The 20,027-nt window shown below is 41.2% G+C and overlaps 1 protein-coding gene across 9 annotated transcripts in view; it reads right to left on the bottom strand.

Annotated features, from left to right (window-relative positions):
- The window catches only part of RARB (retinoic acid receptor beta), a 342,084-nt gene that overhangs the window by 94,574 nt on the left and 227,483 nt on the right, over positions 1–20,027 (bottom strand). Inside the window, exon 1 of one of the 9 annotated variants that reach the window (XM_028750667.2) lies at positions 9,511–10,186. The exons of 6 other annotated variants lie outside the window; for them this stretch is intronic. In XM_028750667.2, coding sequence (XP_028606500.1) covers positions 9,511–9,667 — 157 coding nt within the window. In that variant the 5' untranslated portion in view covers positions 9,668–10,186. Of the gene's footprint in view, positions 1–9,510; positions 10,187–20,027 lie in introns of those variants that run through there. 2 more of the 9 variants (XM_028750666.2, XM_028750668.2) reach the window with 2 other exon arrangements.

Raw genomic sequence — 20,027 nt, 5'->3', positions numbered from 1 at the left:
GGGGGATCACGGCACCTGGGCATGCAAATACCTCTGTTTGAAACCCTTGTCTGAACGATACATTTAAAGCAGCATCATGCCGCTTTAAAAACAGTCATGGCTTCCCTCAAAGAATCTGGGGAACCGTAGCGGGGTTTTTTTCAAAGGTGCTGAGAGCTGCTGGAACAGTCCCGCTCCCCCCACAGTGCTACAATTCCCACAGTTCCCTTGAAAGGAGGATCAATTGTTTAGCTACGTACTCTGAAAACTGCAGCTCCAGCTCTAGGATTTTTAATACAAATTCAGCAATCATTGTGTTCAGTCTTCACGAATGGAAATTCATTTTCAGTCTCAGTTAGTGCAACCATTGCGTGACTTTCCAGATGCAAATTGTTTGAGGTTTCAAACATCAAACACAAACACATGAGTAAAGGTAAAGGACGATTGCGGCGCTCATCTTGCTTTCAGGCTGAGGGAGCCGGCGTTTGTCCACAGTTTCCTGGGTCATGCGGCCAATATGACTAAACTGCTTCTGGCACAACAGGACACCGTAACGGAAACCTGAGCGCACGGAAGCACCGTTTACCTTCCCGCCAGAGCTGTACCTATTTATCTACTTGCACTTTGACATGCTTTTGAACTGCTAGGTTGGCAGGAGCTGGGACAGAGGAACGAGAGCTCACTCCGTTGCGGGGATTCGAACCGCCAACCTTCTGATCGACAAGCCCAAGAGGCTCAGTGGTTTGGACCACAGCGCCACCCACATCTAATAAACGCATGAGTACTCCGCTGCCCCCAGACACACTGTGTTTGGCTTCTCTGCTCAGGCATGTTCACTCTGGAAATCGTGGCATTTTTGTTGTAGGATGGGAAGGAGGAGAATGTCACCCCTCTCCCCCATTTATAAAAACTTGCACTTTTTTGTGAAGGGTTTCTCAGGGAATGGGAAAGGCTGAAGCCCAAGTCATGCACATGTTCTGCCCTGTTCCTGTCCCGCTCCACTAGTTAGAAGAAAAAAAGCAGAAAGGTGCAGGACATTGGTCAGGTAATATAGAAGGATTGTTAAAAAACCTGCTAGCAATCAAACCAGCCAAATCCATGCACTAAACCTCCCAGCTAGAAGCACGTTGTGTTAAGGCACTGATGGGATAGCTCAGTTAGTAGTGCATGAGACTCTTAATCTCAGGGTCATGGGTTTGAGCCCCACAATGGGCAAAATATTCCTGCATTGCAGGGGGCTGGACTAAATGATCCTCAGGGTTCCCTTCCAACTCTACAGTTCTATTATTCTGTGTTGTGATGCACAGCACATATGGCCCAAGCAGCCCATCTGAAAACAGTACGATGCCCAGGGAGGAAGCCTCGTCCCAAGTAATTATATGTAGAGAGGAGCAGCACATTTTGGAGTATTTTGTAAAGCTAAAAATAATAATACATCATCTACTCTATATTAATTGCAGCTGTAATATTACTGCTCTGTATCACGAAGCTCAATTGAGTCATGCTCCATTCACAGACATGCTTTGCAAGAATGGGAAAAAGCCGACTCATTTAGCCCCCTGAGTCTGTGTATTCAACAGTATGGTGTGGAAATGAATCACCTGTAACTAATGTAGTGTTGAGTATGCCTAGCAAATTAACAAGTCAAAGCCAAGCGATAAGGATTCTATCAGCCAGTTGGAATCCTATTCAAACAGATCCAAATGTTATTCTTCATCTTAAGGCAACAGTTATGTTTTGGAACTGGAACAAAACAAGAAGATAACTCTATTACCGCCAGAATTTGTCTGCCACACCAGTTTTTATTAATAGGAATAGCTAATGTGGAGTCCACACCCTCTGGAGTACTATAGCTCTGCTGCCAGTCAGAACTGCGATAATGAACAATTATTCTAATCTGGGATAAAGGAGGTTATGCAAATACTTCCAACCCTCAAATTAAACTTTTATATGCCCAAATACCAGTGGTTAAAGCAGCAGCCATCTCAGGTGTCGCCAGTGTGTGTGCACAGCACACTTTCCATTATCAATTAAGTTCTGGGAATAGAATTAATTTCCTTTTTAATTCAAAAAGAATTATTGACACAAGGTGAAATTATTGAAGACGTGAACTATTGAAGATGCTTACTTTGAGCAACAAATACACCACTGCTGCTGCTGCTTCCTTCTTGGCCATCAAAAGTTTATTGTATGAAATGGGCTAAAACGTTTCTTTTCCTCACACTAATGAAGATTACGGAAATGAGCTGGCACTCTGTCACAAATCAAGACAGCTTTAAAGAGGTGCATCTGTTAAAATATTTGAAAACAGGCTAAATTGACAGCTTGAGTAAAAACAACGGAAATAAGACCAAAACAAACGAGACACACTACTGAAATGGCGATGAAAGCAAATACTAATCTCATCTCCCTGAGAATGTATTTGAAACCAAAGGAAGTTGACTTTGTGAAACAGAAGGCTATGTGAAGCTATGTTGGGTCCATTACACTTCCCAGAGCTTGAGCTGCCCTAAACTGAAAGTATAGCTAAAAATGTTTGTCTACAGGCAAACAGGGTTCCCTTAGTCCTGGCTGCTTACATCACCCCATGCAACGGGAATAACTATTTTTCTGTGTAACTAAAAACCATGCCCCCCACCCCGCTGCAAATAAGAATTTTTGATCCAGTAACTCAGTATTGTTTAGCTGAAGAGACTAAACTCCCATCTGCTACAAACAGCACACTTTCTTTACATTTTCCTGCACTATTATACTTCCAGAATTTCTGGGGAAATGACACGTCTCAGATGTAATCCTGGGCTTATTTACACAAGCTCAAGTACCACTAAAGTCAAGGCAGCTTATGCATCCATAAAAACAGCTATTTCTGTTGCATAAAACAGTCAGCATACCAGGACTCCAACCAAACAAGTCATAGAAACCTTTGAATTCCACCTCTTTGCAAGTCTTCAATCTTAGGTGGATCGCAACTTTTTGTTTAAAATCAGTGTTGTGAGCCTTCTATTGCACAACTGCAGTCTTCTCTGCTCTCTTGAGATTTAGGGAGATTTAGTTCTAAGTAAACGTACAAAGGTCTGGGCTGTTAAATCCTTGTCTTCAAAGGCAATTATGCTCTAAAGACTATTATGATGTGTGGGATTGAAGGAAAGGGGTGTATTCACTGGTTGTAAAAAGGCTCCCGTCTAAAAATAACACCCATATTCATGAATAAATATTATGTTCTAGATACTTAAAAGTGGGCACTCAGCTGCCACTTAAAGCTATGCATGTTGGAGTTGCAACAATATGATTGGCGCCCTTTGATTTTACTCTACAGCCCTTTTATTTGTTAAACAAAGGATAGGAAACAAGACAGATGTATTTCATTGAAGGGAAATCTGAAGGGAAATTCCACAATGATGCAGACTGACTTATTGATAAAGCCCAAGCATTGAACACCAAAATTCACACAGAACAATAAAACGAAGGCAAAAGGAAGTATCTGCAGACCTATTTACATGTTACTTATGTGTAGAGTAGGCAGAACTTTTAGCCTTGTCCCTGACAAGGGAAGGAAGAGGACCACTCTATTCTGCCTTGGAATAGGATGCCCAATTCTGGGCACCACAATTTAAGAATGATGCTGACAAACTGAGACATGTGCAGAGTAACCAAGATGATCAAAGGTCTGGAAACCAAGCCTTATAAGGAACAGTTAAAGAAGATGGTTATGTTTAGCCTGGAAAAGAGGAGACTGAGAGCAGGTATGATATCCATCTTCAAATATCTCAAGGGCTGTCACATGGAAGACGGAACAAGCTTGTTTTTTCCTGCTCTGGAGGGTAGGACTCGAACCAATAGCTTCAAGTTACAAGAAAGGAGAGTCCAACTAAACATGAGGAATAAATTTCCGACTGTAAGAGCTGTTTAACAGTGGAACAGAGGTGGAACTCTCCTTCATGGGAAGTTTTTAAGCAGAGGCCGGATGGCCATGTGTCATGAATGCTTTAGCTGAGATTTCTGCATTGCAGAGGGTTGGACTAGATGACTCTTGGGGTCCCTTCCAACTCCACAATTCTATATGCAAGCAGGACACCCACACAGCCAGGCTCCCTGATCATATGGAGTTCAGCTGTGTGGGTTTGGCTTTCTTTACAGACAACTGTGTACAATAGGTCCACTTTGAAAACAGCTTTCTTTTCAGCTCGGACACATCTTTTATGTAGCCTTTAGGATGCACTGGGAAAATGAGGCTGCAAAGGCACAAAAGCAGCATGTGAAAGCTTTAGTTTTATTCTAATTGACTGGGTTTCAACTTCTCTTGGCAGTATTCTTTTAGCTTTGTTTTTAGATAACATTTAAATGGACTCCTGTTGGAAATGTTAGTTGACCTGATGGACATCCTATGCCCTTTTAAAATGCGGCTCTTTTTTTTTGGGGGGGGGGGTGTTATTCTTATTTTGATTTTTTTATATTGTAATCTTTTCTGTGAACCGCCCTGAGACCTCTGGGTATAGGGTGGTATATAAATTCAATAAATAAATAAAATTAAAAAAAATGTTTTGCCTAGCAACTTTTCTCAATCTGTGTGGGGGTCTGTATCTAGCAGCCTGCTTTAAAGCAGTTTCCATGCTGGAAGGCAGACACAGAACAGGTTTGCCATAGACACACCTACTACGACAACATGCCTACATAAGCCACTGGAAAGTTCCTCTTTGTAGGAAAATTTTTTTTTGGGGGGGGGCATTTAGCAGTCGCAAATCTGTATCCTGTTCACTGACTACGCTTGTCGAACCCCACATTGATTTTGGAGCCCAGCTTGTTGGGGGAAAGGGCAGGTTGCCCAGCTAGGAATTCAGAGATAGGCATCAAAACATTTTGCCACGGGTTCAAACGCACTGTTATTAACACGAACTCAATCTGCCAGCTGTATAAAACAGCAACATGGGAAACGTAAGAGACACAGCAGTTGAATTCTAACACTGATGCACTTTGTGATTAGAATAAGCAGGCAACCAAAGTCATATGTAGAGCAGCAGCTTGGGGAACACACACTTGGGTGGTGAATGTAAAGAGTACACTACTTTTCCTTGCTTTATTAGCGTGAACATTATGCTGTGTGTCAGATAAAAAGATGCTCAAATTCAGGAGTGCCTTGTACAAAACTAGAGGGTGCTTTGCTTTGGTCACAGTTTTAAAATGAACAATGAATTGGGCCTGCCATATCAAACACGAGATCTGCTTGGACTTTGCTGAGTATGAACAGGTGGTCCTATTCCAAACTTCATAAAGGAGGTAATTTTCAAGATATTTGGCAGGCGTTTTAAGTTGGTTGCACACAGCCAAGCTAACGTATGGGTGTAAGAATTAAGCTCAGTGCAGGGTTAAGAAAAAAATGTGGCTTTCCCCACCCCACCCCACCCCCTTAGTGTATTATTAGTTCATTTGCATGATTTGGTATGTTAATATGTCCTATGGGCCTGTTTTGTACATTCTATATGTACAATGGATGCAGGTAAAGTGATTCCGTAACATGTCCACTTTGTGAATGGGCACAGAAGGAGATGCGGGGAAAGGGTAAGATCTGTGTGTGTTGGGAGAGGGGAGCAGTTTGTGATGAAAATGTTGTTTCTTTATACTATAGGAAAAAGCTGACATAAACTGTTAGCATTCCTTTACATTTTTTAAAAACTAACTTCAGCACCAATGTTTCACATGCATGTGCACCTGTGTGTGTGTGTTTTAAACAGAAAAAAGTTTGATAGTCTGGAGGAAAACAAACAAGTTATACTGTGACACAGAGAGAAATTCAAGACACTCAGATTTCATTGCTTTTCAAAAGTGCATTAAATTAGTTTGGATCCAATTAAAGTACCAGGGATCAAGTGTCTTTTAAGAAAATTTGCAGCAAATAAAAGATTCCTTTTAATCTCTGCATTAGGAGCTTGCATTGAAACTTTAAATAAAGGAAAGGTGCATAAAAATAAACCTTGCCTTCTGCAGCTGAAATGCAGAACTTGCCAACAGCACCTGCTGCAATTCAATACTTAGGAATGTAGATTTCCAGGCATGCACTTCAATGTGTTTGTTTTTACATTCTGACTGGAGATATGAAAGATAATAAAGCATTGAGTTGTATGTTAGGACAGATGTTTCTGGGCTTTTCTTTTTTTTAAAACCGGGATAGCATAAGAATTCACAAAGTCCTAAACATTACAAGCCGCCAGAAGTTTAGCAATGAATTTTTATGGATTGCAGGTTTTGTTCACAGCAGGTTTTATACAGAATTGCAGTCTATCATCTTCATTTAACATAAAATCTTACTGGGAAGCTTTGTTATTCCAAATTAAGCACTATTAAGCCCCATTCATTCCAACGGAGCAATTCAGGCCGTAACACTAAACACACTTGCAGAATGGGGCTTACTGGGTAATAACACAGTGGGACCTACTTCTGAATAGACATGCATAGCATTGTGCCTCACTTTCTCACTGAAATCAACAAAGTCATACTAGGAAGAGAACCACTGACATAAGTCAATTAACTTTTTGTGGTTCTGCTCTGAGAAAAACTAATATTGGCTATCATCCACTGACTGCTTCAAGTGCTTTATTTTTAAAATGTGTAATATCTGCAGAAAAGCTTTTCTTATTATCGGATTAACTACATCCTTCTTTACAAGACCATCAAAAGTCAGAAATAGTATGTCCATTAGTTGCATACATACTGCTTTATTTCTGAGCAGGCAACATGAAATAAAATCATCTCTTCATCTTAATAATCAAGTATATGAAATTTTCCAAAGTTCCAAGTTAACCCCTTCATACTTGGCTGCCAGTGAAACAGAAATCCATATTTTACCTTAAGATAAAATAGAGTATTTGTGTAATCTTAGCTTTAGACTTCATTCACTAATTCAAGTCGATCCCTTTGATTATGGTGCACTGACCCCGATTTCTTAACCGTTAAAGGGAAGAGCTTATTGGTAATACTTTAAACTGCAATCAATCACGGTTCTGCTCTGTTTCTTTAAGAACACTGTTTTCTATAGACAAAGACTTTTGCATAGTTTTAAGTCACACACTATTGGGGGGGGGGAGAGAGAAAATTAGATGATTACAAAATTTCTACCCCAAAACCTTAAACACACAAGAGTTAAGAGGATGTAGTTAAGGCATTACATATTCTGGATGAAGCATTTTATTGACTGAATTGCTTCTGGAGAGAAATGTTGGTGCTATTCTACTGCTTTTTTCCTGAGATTAATGCAGCTGTTATGCTCTACCTGGCATCCTAAAATTTCATCTCTATTGAAGATGCATGGCAACCGAGGTGTAAATCAACTATTGCAGAAAGGCTTATTTATACAGCCAAACCCAAATAAGCTTGACTCACTCTTATCATATGAACTGACTGTTCATACTAACAACATAGGACTTAGCACAAGAAGGAAATACTTGTCGTTGGAGCTACACGTTATTTCTCCCTGCAGCTGCAGAACATACTATGTGGACTTCACACTTTTAGAATTCCAAGTAATACATTTAACCACTAAACTTGAAAGGGGGGGGGAATAAACTTGAAAGATGAAATATTTAAAACTCTGCTTACAATTTAAGAGTTCCAAAGTACCATTCCCGGCTTGCTTTGATAAATGCTAATCTGAAAGTTTAGAAGTTTGCAGTTTAAGCTGTGGTCCTTACAAAATTGTGAATTCCTGAAAGCACTTTGCTAAACCTCCCCCCCCCCCCTTTTTCTGGTTAATAGTTCCTTTGATTGGCTTCCCTTCTTCTAATCCAGCCTCTTTCCTTATCTCCAGCTCTAGGCAAATGACACATTTAACACTTGCTGCCTGCTGGTAATGGTGAAACACACACAGACACCGTTTAACTTGCTCAGGAGAAAAGGCAGCATATATACATATTTTAAAAGCTGGTTCTAATTAATGGCATTGTGAAAGACTTGTAATGTTTTGACTTCAAACAGATCGCCAGCAGTAAATTCTCTAAACTATTTTTCTAGAAGTTTGATATTATAAAAAAAATACCTAAAGTATGCTGTTATAGAAAACTTGCTAAGAAAACAAAACTTTCCAGAACATATTTACAAACTTAAGCAAAGTTCTTTCTCGGTTAGCTATACAGAATTAACACAGTCTTTCAACCTGCAAGCGTGGAAACGCCTAGAAAATATTTGGGCTACATTTTCTGATTTGCTTGTTTGGGGTTTGTTTTTGACTTTGCCTCTACTTTCCTAAAGAGGCAAAAATGTTAAATTCTTCAGGGACGAGCTTCTAAGTTTTGTTTGCATGTCCAATGCTAACAGAGACCGAATTGTGATGAAAATATGTGGACTGTAGCATTAGCTCTCATGCTCGTACCACACATCTGAACAAAATTCTCATTTCTTTTTCTTCCCTTGTGGATTAAACACTCTGAATTTTTTTTAAAAAAGCTCCACCTATTTCAAAGCAACTGGGATACCTAGGAATCACAATGATATCAAACATACTTCTATAGTCAATGCCTCATTGAGGTGTCAAAGAGTATGTTAAAAAAAATGATAGATAGCCATCATTTATCTAAATCAGTGTCAGAGCAATGAAGCATCCTTCAAGGCTGTTTTTTCCTTCTTTTAATGCAGAGAAAGTGGTGCTGGGACTTTGCTATTTCTTGCTGTTTCTCAGACTCGAAACATAAGATTAAGGATTGCCGCTGTTTGCCACCTATGTTCTCCAGCACTATGTCAAGATCTGATAACAAAACAGCAATTTTTTAAAAAAACCTGCGCCGGCGAAGAAGCAGCTCCCTTTTCCTGAAAGTCCTAGGCTCTGAACAGATTCGGAAAGCGCTGAGATAATTGATGGGGAAACACAAGGGGTGTTCACAGTTAGTTTTCTAGCAAAAACAGGGACTTCTTAGAGCAACAAAGTAAAAAGGAGAAAGGTGGCAGCAAGGTCAATGCAAAGAAATATTGCCTCTTCTTCTCCCCACCCCACCCACGCCCAGAAAAAAAAAAGAAAACATTTATGGGAGTTTACAACTCCCAATTCTGGCCACCCTATTGATGCTAAAGTCACAGGGCAGCACACTGCCAAATGAACTGGTTGCTTAGGTGTTAAAAGACACCTGGGGGAAAAGATATAGACTAAATTCAAAACAGGGTATTAGAAGAGCAAAGAGCCTGTACTGATCAGGAAAATTTACACACAACCTACACTTAATGATAAAATAATAATAATAATAATAATAATAATAATAATCCGTTTCCCCCATGAACTATTTACAAGATGCAAAGATCACATTAGAGAAGCAACACTGCAAGCGGGAAAAGTGAAGCACACCTAGGCTGGTGTTCTTTCAAAATGTTTGAAGAATTTGTATGCACAATCACATATCTGAATAGCTGTGGTTTAGAAAGGATGCCTCGTTCACCTGTTTGTGTGTGGAGTGGCTATTATTATTATTATTATTATTATTATTATTATTATTACATCATGCAAATAAATAAAGCAGAGGGGGGAAAGTGGAGCAAAATAACCGCGGGACCTACATTGCGCACTGTGCCGGTGCCGCCACTCTGTTTGTGCCAATCCACTGAAGCATGCTTTGAGAGCCTTCTCCTGGAGCATGCAGGAAGACGGACTTGCAGTGTAGAAATCCAGCATTTGACCAGGGCTTACTGCTAGGACATCCATGCAGTCAAACATGATTCCCCCTCCACAGTAGGTCTGGAAAAGTGCCTTCCGCTAGGTGTGGAGGAAAATGGCATAGGAAAGTACCTCCAACTCCATCAAACTCTGCCCCCTTTTTGGCACGTAGGCTGTTGGTCTTTTTCCCAGACCAGAATCATGAATTATGACAGACAACACAGCTAAAAGCCTGTAATTGATCCAAATGATCATTTACCATTTTCCAGCCTGTTCAGCCAATCCGGCAGAATAGGAGGGGGGAAGCAGGGAGCTTTCCAAGTTTCAGTTTTCCTCCATCTCTTCCTCAAAACCTCGAAGGAGCCTTCTTGCTTCTCAGGCTTCCACCGAATAGGTGTTTTAAAAAATATCCTGTGCAGCGTCCAAGTTTTGCAGAGAAAACAGGCTTCGGTGAGAGCTCTGGATCCCCCCTTGCCGGCGAATAGATCCTTCTGCCTGCGAACAGCTCACTTCCTACTACTTGTGTCACACAGAATGAAAGATTGAATTGCTTAATATATGCGAGTGAACTTTCCATGAACCCTTCCCAGGCTGCTAACCTTCAAATGACCCAACCAGTCTGACATCACCAACTCCCAGGATTCTCACACAGCTTAAAAACTCCCAGCAGCCTTGCAAAATAATGCAGGCAGGCACAGAAGCAGGCAGCCAGTAGCTGCCGTTCCTATAATAACGTCCCTTTAGAAAGGAAGACAAACACTTTTAAAAAAAGATATAAAATAGAAATAAGAGTTGCCTCAGGATTCTAAGCAGCAGTGCTGCACACAAACACACACACAGAGAGAGACATGCCTTAAAGTTAACAAAATCTCTCTCTTTATCCTCCCTCCGCTGCTTAATTCTTCTCCAAAGCTTCTTTTCTACAAAGATTTCCTTCCTTCCTTCGAGTGAAGCAAACATACACGCTCGATTCTACGCATAAACACATCCCAATTCTCTCCTGGCATTGTTCAGGAAAGACAAGGGTGACATATTGCATTCACTCTATTATATATAAAAACAGACTTAATGGGGGAATGTCTTATACATACACAGCTCACAATGATTTTCCAGACCAGTGTTAGAGCCCTAGACAGGATACATATACACAAACACACACACACACACACACACAGAGAGAGAGAGAGAGAGAGAGCGCAGTGGAATTCCCTCATGCCTTGGACAGGGTTCTACGTCTATGCTTCCAGTTCCCCCATATTCACTGCCATGGTTAGGTTGCGCTCAGAAGCTGCAGCACATAGCAAAGTACACACTAGCACAATTTTTGCATGCATAAGTGCATGCTTTCCCCCCTTCATAAAAGTTATTGTATCTCAACATATGGGGGTGGGTGGGAATCATGCGTGAAACAGCCCTCAAATCCTTCAGCGGTTCAGTTGCCAGTATTTAAATTTTTTTAAGTCCAGTGCACAGCAAAATCGCTCTGTCCCTGCTTTCAAAACGACGTGCCCCCCCCCCCGTAACTGTGATAGTGCAAAGCTATTCGACGGCCATGAAAGCACAGAAGCCAAATGCAGCTTATAATAATTCTAAAGCAACACTCCACCTGCTTTTTATCTGTTCACACAGATCCCTGTCTATGACAGGGATGGAGAACCTGCGATCAATCCAGAGGTTGATGGATTATTCGAGCCCCTTGTTGGAATAGTGGGGTGGGGGTGGGGTTGGACTAGATGACCCTCGTGGTCCCTTCCAACTCTGCAATTCTAGGATTCTATGAACCATTGGCTATGTTGTCCAAGGTCAATGGGAGCTGAGAGTCCAACAACATTAGGAAGGACCACGGGTTCTACACACTTGGTCTACAGCGACTGGCATCAGGTTGCCAGGATTTCACACAGGGGTCTCTACAGCCCTACCTGGAACTGTTGGGTCATTGAACCTGGAACCTTTTGTATACAAAGCATATACTCCGGCTCTGAGCTACTGGCTTTTCCTGCAATTACTTAGCCAGATTCTTCTAGAAGGTTAACAAACAGAGCATAAATAGAATGGGTGTTCCGTTTCTGTTGCCACCCATCACCTGTTTTCTCAGCAGTATGCTGCTTTTAGATATGGAGGCTCAATTTAATTGATTGGCTAGGAAACCATTCATTCATTCTACTCTTTTTTTAAAAAAATAATCCTACGTTTAAGGATACCAATCTTTCTGAGACGACTTGCAAGTAGAATAATAAGACTTCTTTAGATTGTTTTATGCCCTTTCAGATTACATCTGGTTTGTGTGTGTATTGTGTTTGTGTGTGTGTGTTGAATACGGTTTGTTTTCAATTTAGATATATCAATTTCAAAAGAACGTTTTTTATATGTGTTCTTTGAATCTTCTCATATTCAAGTTTTGTTAACCCAGTCAGCAAGCAGTGTCACTGAGCTTTTAATGAATAGCAGGCCTCTTAGGCGGTGGGAGATGGAACCATGTGTTCATGTGAGAATATTCAACTCTTTGAGCTGAAATAGCCACCGTGCAGGAAAAGTTTTGCTTTCATCTTAGCAGAGAGGAAAGCAGCATTTGATATAAACTAATATTCAAAGTGAGAGCTGGACCATAAAGAAGGCTGATCACTGAAGAATTGATGCTTTTGAATTATGGTGCTGGAGGAGACTCTTGAGAGTCCTATGGACTGCAAGAAGATCAAACCTATCCATTCTTAAGGAAATCAGCCCTGAGTGCTCACTGGAAGGACAGATCATGAAGCTGAGGCTCCAATACTGAGACTCCAATACTCATGAGAAGAGAAGACTCCCTGGAAAAGACCCTGATGTTGGGAGAGGTTGAGGGCACAAGGAGAAGGGGACGACAGAGGACGTGATGGTTGGACAGTGTTCTCGAAGCTACCAACATGAGTTTGACCAAACTGCGGGAGGCAGTGGAAGACAGGAGTGCCTGGCGTGCTCTGGTCCATGGGGTCATGAAGAGTCAGACATGACTAAACAACAAATATTCAAATGCCTGTATGACAACTCACAAAAATATAAAACTAATATTCAAAGGCCAGTATGAGAACTCACAAAAATTCTAAAGAATTCAACTCATATTAACATTACTGTCCTTGTGTAACTCAGCCTATAATTAATATTTATCGGGGCCAAGAGGATTCATGGTGACAGATTTTCTTTGTGACAGATCCGCAACCAAGATCCCAGGGCGCTGTTGACATGGGGATTGTATAAAACTGGATTAGCTGGCGGCTGAAAGAACTTTGGAAGGGGATTTTGGGAGCTGTAGTCTAGCAGCATTTTGAAGACCACAGGTTTCTGAATCCTGCTGCAGACATTGCTGAGCAAGCTGACCAATAGTATAACATATGGACCAATGGACCAAACGATTCAAGGAGTGGGTGGCACTGTGGTCTAAACCACTAAGCCTCTTGGGCTTGCCAATCAGAAGGTCAGCGGTTTGAATCCCCACGACCGGGTGAGCTCCCCTTGCTTTGTGCCAGCTTCTGCCAACCTAGCAGTGCAAGTACCGTAGATAAATAGGTACTGCTGCAGTGAGAAGGTAAATTGTGTTTCTGTGTGCTCTGGTTTTCGTCATGGTGTCCCGTTTAGTCATGCTGGCCACATGACCCAGAAAGCTGTCTGTGGACAAACGCCGGCTCTCTCGACCTGAAAGCGAGATGAGCACCGCAACCCCATAGTCGTCTTTGACTGGACTTAACTGTCCAGGGGTCTCTTACCCTTTTACCTTATAATGTATAGTCATAGAAAGGATATGCTAGACTAGATAAAACTTTTGCTTCTTATAGTTTGCTATCTTAAGACCATCCTGTGCATAACTTGGCCAATTTAAACAGTTTCAAAGGAGGCTGCGAGACCCCATTCTGAAGTCGCAATAGCACTTACAGTGGTACCTCGGATTACAAACGCTTCAGGTTACAGACGCTTCAGGTTACAGACTCCACCAACCCAGAAATAGTACCTCGGGTTAAGAACTTTGCTTCAGGGTGAGAACAGAAATCGTGTGGCTGCGGCGCGGTGGCAGCGGGAAGCCCCATTAGCTAAAGTGGTACCTCAGGTTAAGAACAGTTTCAGGTTAAGGATGGACCTCCGGAACGAATTAAGTTCTTAACCCGAGGTACCACTGTAACTGAAACATGAAGACAGCTGAGATGCACGTTTTGAAATAATTAAGTAGAAACAAAAAACATCTCACCTTTAAGGGGGGAGGCTGAGACCAAGTGATGTGTGCCTTGTTTGGCTCCACCCACTGGCTCCTCCCAAAAAGTGATGCAATGCCACACGTGTGATGTCACAGACGCGATGTCAGCCCCCTCTCTGCCACACAGTCTCTGATGAATATTGCAAATTTCAGGCAGGCTGACACAGGAGGCAGTGGTCTTTCAAAATATCCTGGTGCCTAATTGTTTTGGCCATTACAGGTAAGTACCAGCAGATTTAATTACGTTCAGAAACACACACCTACTTACAGTTCCATGTTTTACTCCAAGGAACTCAATTGTACACATGGTCCTTGCCCCCACCCTATTTTATCCTCACATTATTATTTTTGTAGTTTATAAAAATGCAACAAAAAAAACCTGCATTTCAATTGTACAGATTTGACACGCATTGGACAGGCATTTTATATGCATTCTCCCACAATGCGACTTTTGTATGCTTTTCAATGCAATTCCTCCTAATGCAACACATTTTTGTATACATTTTCCAGGGACATACACATTCTCTGTGCATTTGTAAAGCTTAAACTGCACTTGAAAATTAAAAGAATACAAGCCTCATTGCTGACTGCATTCAAATCTGCATGTAAGTTTGGGGTTGGCAAAGTAAGCCAACTGGCTTTAAAATGCAAACCAAATGAATTTCTTCTCCATCCCTAGCTACAGGCCATATTCTTTGATCCACTGGATGGAAGCAATAAAAAATTGGGAGATGATTTCTTCCTGAGGGTAATAATAGAGGAGATAAAATAAGGCTGAAAACAAATATCAGTATGCTTATTTCGTATTTTGTCCCTAAAGGATTAACATGCTTATATGATGTATTTTAAAAGTCACACAGATTTTTATGTTTTATAAAAATAAATTTAGTAATTTATGCCAAATTGCCTCGGAATTGAATTAAGATAGCTTTTTTCATAATATATCTAAATTAGCTGGGTAGTTCTGGATGTTTCATAATGAATTATGCCTATGGTAATGCTTGGTTATTATCGAGTCCCTGTGTAATTAAGTAACATTAATTCTTTGGATTATCTAGATGCCTATTCTTACTATTTCTTCCCATTTTTGTAATAAATTAATTAGCTCACATTAGCTTTTAAAATTATATTTGGGTTTGTGTGTGTGTCTGTAAACCTTACATTCTTGGGGAAATGGGAAAATTTTTCAAATGAAACTAATAGTCATTTAAAAGATACAGCTTACTATTCATTATAATTAGCAAGAATATACACTGAAGCAGTAATTAATTCCTTAGTTAATTTAAACGTAATGAGGTGTGAATATTTTACACTCTTATCCGTAGTTCTTGAAAGATGGTAAAGGGGTGGCAGGAAAATGCTATGAAATTCTTCTTGAAGCCCATATGAAAAGAGTTTTCTTATTTTGTGTCACCTATGTGATCTGTTTCCTTTCAATCTTCACTGGCAAAAACTGTACAATAAACATATTCTTAGCCATAAATGTAATAAAAGCTAAAGTAATGCTCAAAATTCTATTTCCTTTGGTATTACTATATGTATTTCTCTGGGTGACACAGTACTTTTGAAGTCCATGTTCATAAAACAACAATTTGCAACCAAAGTTTTCGTTCTATATCTGTATTTCTGGTTTTTGTTCAGCAATGGCCATTGAGGACCATCAATCACACTGCAAATAAAATATACTTGTCCTGACCGCCTTATGCAAAAGAACAGGAGTCTGCAGACCTTATAGCAAACCTCCCAGAGACAGAACACCAAATCACATTTCCTATTATTTTCTAAGCTGCCTAAATGAAAACATATGGATCTCTCCCTTATTGTAAAACAACTACACTGGCTGCCAATCCATTTCCTGGCACAATTCAAAGTGCTAGTGATCACCTGCAGAACCTTGAATGGTTCCAGAATGCCTAAAGGACCACCTTCGACCACATAAACATGCCCAGGCTTTGTGGTCATCACCTGGAGCCTTTCTCTGTGTCTCCTTGCCATCTCAAGTTGGCTGTTCTGATATCAGGGTCCTTTACCTTTCTACCTATATCTATGATGAGATTTGTAGTTTATCAACACGTGGAGATCCCCATGTTGACTATCCCCGCCATACAGAATGTGGTACAGACTTGTCGTTTTATTGTGCTTAAGTAGAATCGATGTATATCCCTGCCAAGTTGTCTGAGATACCATTTTAAAAGTTTCAATTAGCATAACAGAATTATAATGCAAAGTTAATTCAGAAGAGTCCACTGCATGGACAGACAGCATGTTTTTTATACAACTGTATTTCCTGTAGTAGCATTGCCTCTGTCTGATTCTCCAAATCCAAAACCTGTTTGTTATGAGCTGTTTAGTAAGGCAAAAGCTAGGTTGTCCTTTTGTGTTTGTCTGGGATACAGCAGCCCTTCAAATAGTCTCCCATAACAGAGGCTTCTTGCTGGTGATGGCTTTGTACAATTTCAGTAGTGAACCGATAGTTTATAGCTAATCCTTTGGCATATGTTGATCCTGTGAAACCTGATGTAAAAGCACATGTCAGCACAGCTTCGCTGATCTTATGATGCAGTGATATACTCCAGAACTCTGTAACACAAAGTTGTCAGCAAAAATATAGCCAGGGATTGTGGTGAGGACAGACAACTTCTATCCGATACCCCATCTGCACCTCTAGCTATTAGCTAAAGTCCTGTGATCTCATGGAACATTAACAACTATATTCAGAATATTAATAATCAGTCCGGCTTACGTTCTGTATAAGCTATCAGCATTAGGAAAGCACTCAATAGAAAAGACCAAGGGTATACAGGGATTACACTAGGGGTAAGCAAACTAAGGCCCCTGGGCTGGATCAGGCCCACCTGGGTCCTAAATCTGGCCTGCGCTACAAAGCTGGAACCCACCATGAAGCCGAGACTCCTGGCTATAGCAACAGGAGGAAGATGCCAAGCAGCAGCGGCTCTGCCAATCAAATGCCTGGTTTACCTCAGCGTGGCACGGGGACATTTCTGCCAATCAAATGCCGTGCCTGGTTTACCTCAGCGCGGCGTGGGGACGTCTCTGCCAATCAAATGCTGCTGAGGTAAACCAGGTGTGGCGTTTGATTGGCAGAGCCGCCGCCACTCGGCCTCTTCCTCCCGCCCCCGCCGCCCTGGTGCTCCTGTGGGCCAGAGAGCGGAGTGGACAAGCTCGCTCTGCCTACCCGCTTCACGAGAAGCAGCAGGGGCGGCGGTGGCAGCACCTGGGAAGGTAAGCACAGCACCTTCTTTCTCTAGGCGGGGAGAAAGCCCTTTCGCACCACTGCCGCCAGCCGCTCGGTGAATGAGGCAGGCGGCAAACCGAGAAGGCAGCTGGGGCTGGGGTGGAGGTCTACTTGCCCCCCTCGCAGTGTGCATAGGAATTCATTTTTTTAAAAAAAAATAGTACAGCCCGCCACAAGGTCTGAAGGACAGTGGACCGGCCCCCTGTGGAAAGTTCGCTGACCCCTGGGTTACACCAGCTAAAACAGGCACAGGGAACGAATTAGGCTTGTGGATCACATTAGGTGGTGCAGCTACAGTTCTAATTTGGCTCACAAGACTCCCCACCACCACCACCAAGCCATAGCTACCTGCCCAACAACTGACATCACAGGAACATCAGCTTTGGAGCAGGTAAAGATGCAGCTGCAAATGAACTGTTCCTTTGCAAACCGGGCTCACATCTGGCACCTTTTAAAATCGGCACCATTTGCAAGCCCCAATGGGATCAGCTGCACTTCGAAGTACCTGGGTCTGGATTTTCCATGTGCATCTGACCCCAAATGCTACAAGTTGGGCCTGAAGATGGTGCTGGATGCCTTGGCTTTTGGCAGGAATCTTCCTTTGCAGCCTGGCTGGAGCTAAAGCTGGACTGCAAAGGGGGTGGGTGCGGAAATGTTCTTTTGCAGAAGTAGCTTTTATTAAAGTCGTCCCTGCAAAGGAAGGAAAAAATTGAGAGTGTAGTTTTGAGTGCTCGATTCTTTCCTTTGAAGCTGGGTCAAAGTGTCCCACAGGTGGTGAGGGAGATTAGGATCTGGCCCAAAGGGGGAGGAGCCCTAGGTTTGGCCATCCGGCCAGATCCTGGTCCCCAACCAACCTATTGGAAACTTCTTCATTACTTTCCATCTTGAGAAACATAGTGGCATGGTTCAACCCAAGCACTTTTAAGTCCTATTGATTTTAATGGGAGGTTGAACTGTTGAAATCAATGAGACCTGAATCAAAGTAGCTGGATAGCATCTTTAGTTGATTTTTAAAGGATAGAGATAACCACATGCAATATTATATTAAAATGCCTTTAATCAGAATGCATCAAATTAGAACTGTGGGAATGGCTGTTGGGCAGAAGATGGGTTCTAACCATTGGGATAAACTGAATGAATTACTGTCACCCACAGATTCGGAATTAAACTTCTGTTATCAGGCAAGTTAATACCACTGGCTTCAAGGCAGTTTCTGAGAGCAAATGGTGTTAAGATTCTCTATAAAGAGAAACACTGGGATCCAATAAATTACACTCATATTGAAACTATGCTTTCATATAAATGTAGTGTGTACTTAGAAGATCCTTCCATCACGCATTATATCGCAGCTTCCAGGCATTATGCAGAAACAGCTAAAAATGTAAGTGTATTGTAATGTTCTGGAATTAAGGTAGACATACCAAAATAAATGTGTAACTGTATCATTCTGTAGGTCTTCAGTATTACTGCATCAGTACTATAACTGTAATTAGCTAGCTATAGGTCAAACTATTAATAAATCTCCTGAAATTAAATGTGCAATTTGTCAAAAACCTTTGCAAATTGATTAGTCAGAATTTAGAAGCTTTTTAATTAAGTAGAAATTTATGCAATGCTGTATGTTATAATTACGAATCAGCTCTTCTATAGTATTTTTGAGCATCAGCAAAAATTAAAATATTGGAAAACATTATTGGGTCACATTACTATGTCAATGTCAAAATCAACACATGGGTTAAAAGATATCTTACATCTTATATAGTGTTATGATCTCAGAGCTGGAATCATTAGCCAAATACAAAATCAATGAGCAAAAAGACCTAATTAAACCATTTTTGGAGTACACATTCTCTGATTTATATCTCTGTAAAACTTTTGCCTTTTTTCTGTAGTTTCTACAGCAAGGTCAGTGCTGTGGCTTGAATGTTACACTGTAACTGCTCTTTCAAAGTGGTCTGTTATATATTTATTTAAACTTCTACCTATGCTTTGCCTCAAAGTCTCAAAGGACCAAAAACAAGAAGTTAGGATATAATATGAAGCTACTAAAATAGAACTTTATATATAATTAAAAATAAATGTTAGAAATGTGCAAGGTGTTAAGATCACTTAAAATTAATGAGTCTTATGAAGATTTTAAAAGAAAAACCTTCATTACTTGCTGTTTTTCACACAAGCCAAATAAATAAAGGGGGGGGGGGGAATGCCTTGCTTCCTTGGGTACAGATATGGAGTCCAGATGGTGCTGTTAAGAAGGCAGCCTTGTTTGGGCTTAGGAAAAGTGACAGGAGTTAAGGGAAGAGGAAGCCTCTTGAGTATGGTGGTTTTGAAGTGCGCTCATGAGACAATATAGAATCAATAGCAATGAAGAAATAGTGAACTCCCACAGGGGTGTTGAGTTCTGCATCCATAAGCTAAGCTCCAAGAATGTAGGGTCTAGGTAAAGTGAGATAATATCAAAATAACAACGACAAAAACTTTATTATTTGTATGCCGCCTATCTGACTGGGTTGCTGCAGCTTCCAGCATATACAAAAACATAATAAAACATTAATTAACTCCCTATACAGAGCTGCCTTCAGATGTCTTCTAAAGGTTTTATAGTTCTTATCTCCTTGACATCTGATGGGAGGGCATTCCACAGGCTGGGTGCCACAACCGAGAAGGCCCTCTGCCTGGTTCCCCATAACTTCACTTCTTGCAGTGAGGGAACCTCCAGGAGGCCCTTGGAGCTGGATCTCAGTGTCCGGGCTGAACGTTGGGGGCGGAGATGCTCCTTCAGGTATACTGGGCCGAGGCCATTTGGGGCTTTAAACGTCAGCACCAATATGAGAAAGCTAGGCCACCAACCAGGATGGCTTTATAAGGGGATTCTACAAATTCATGGAGGAGAACCATGAGTGGCTATTAGTCTTGATAGCTATATTAATACTGGATGCAGTATT

This window comes from Podarcis muralis, chromosome 12 (assembly GCF_964188315.1).
Source record: "Podarcis muralis chromosome 12, rPodMur119.hap1.1, whole genome shotgun sequence".
Taxonomy (NCBI): Eukaryota; Metazoa; Chordata; class Lepidosauria; order Squamata; family Lacertidae; genus Podarcis; species Podarcis muralis.
Note: the sequence above shows the minus strand (reverse complement) of the source record. Positions and strands in the feature narration are given on the sequence as shown.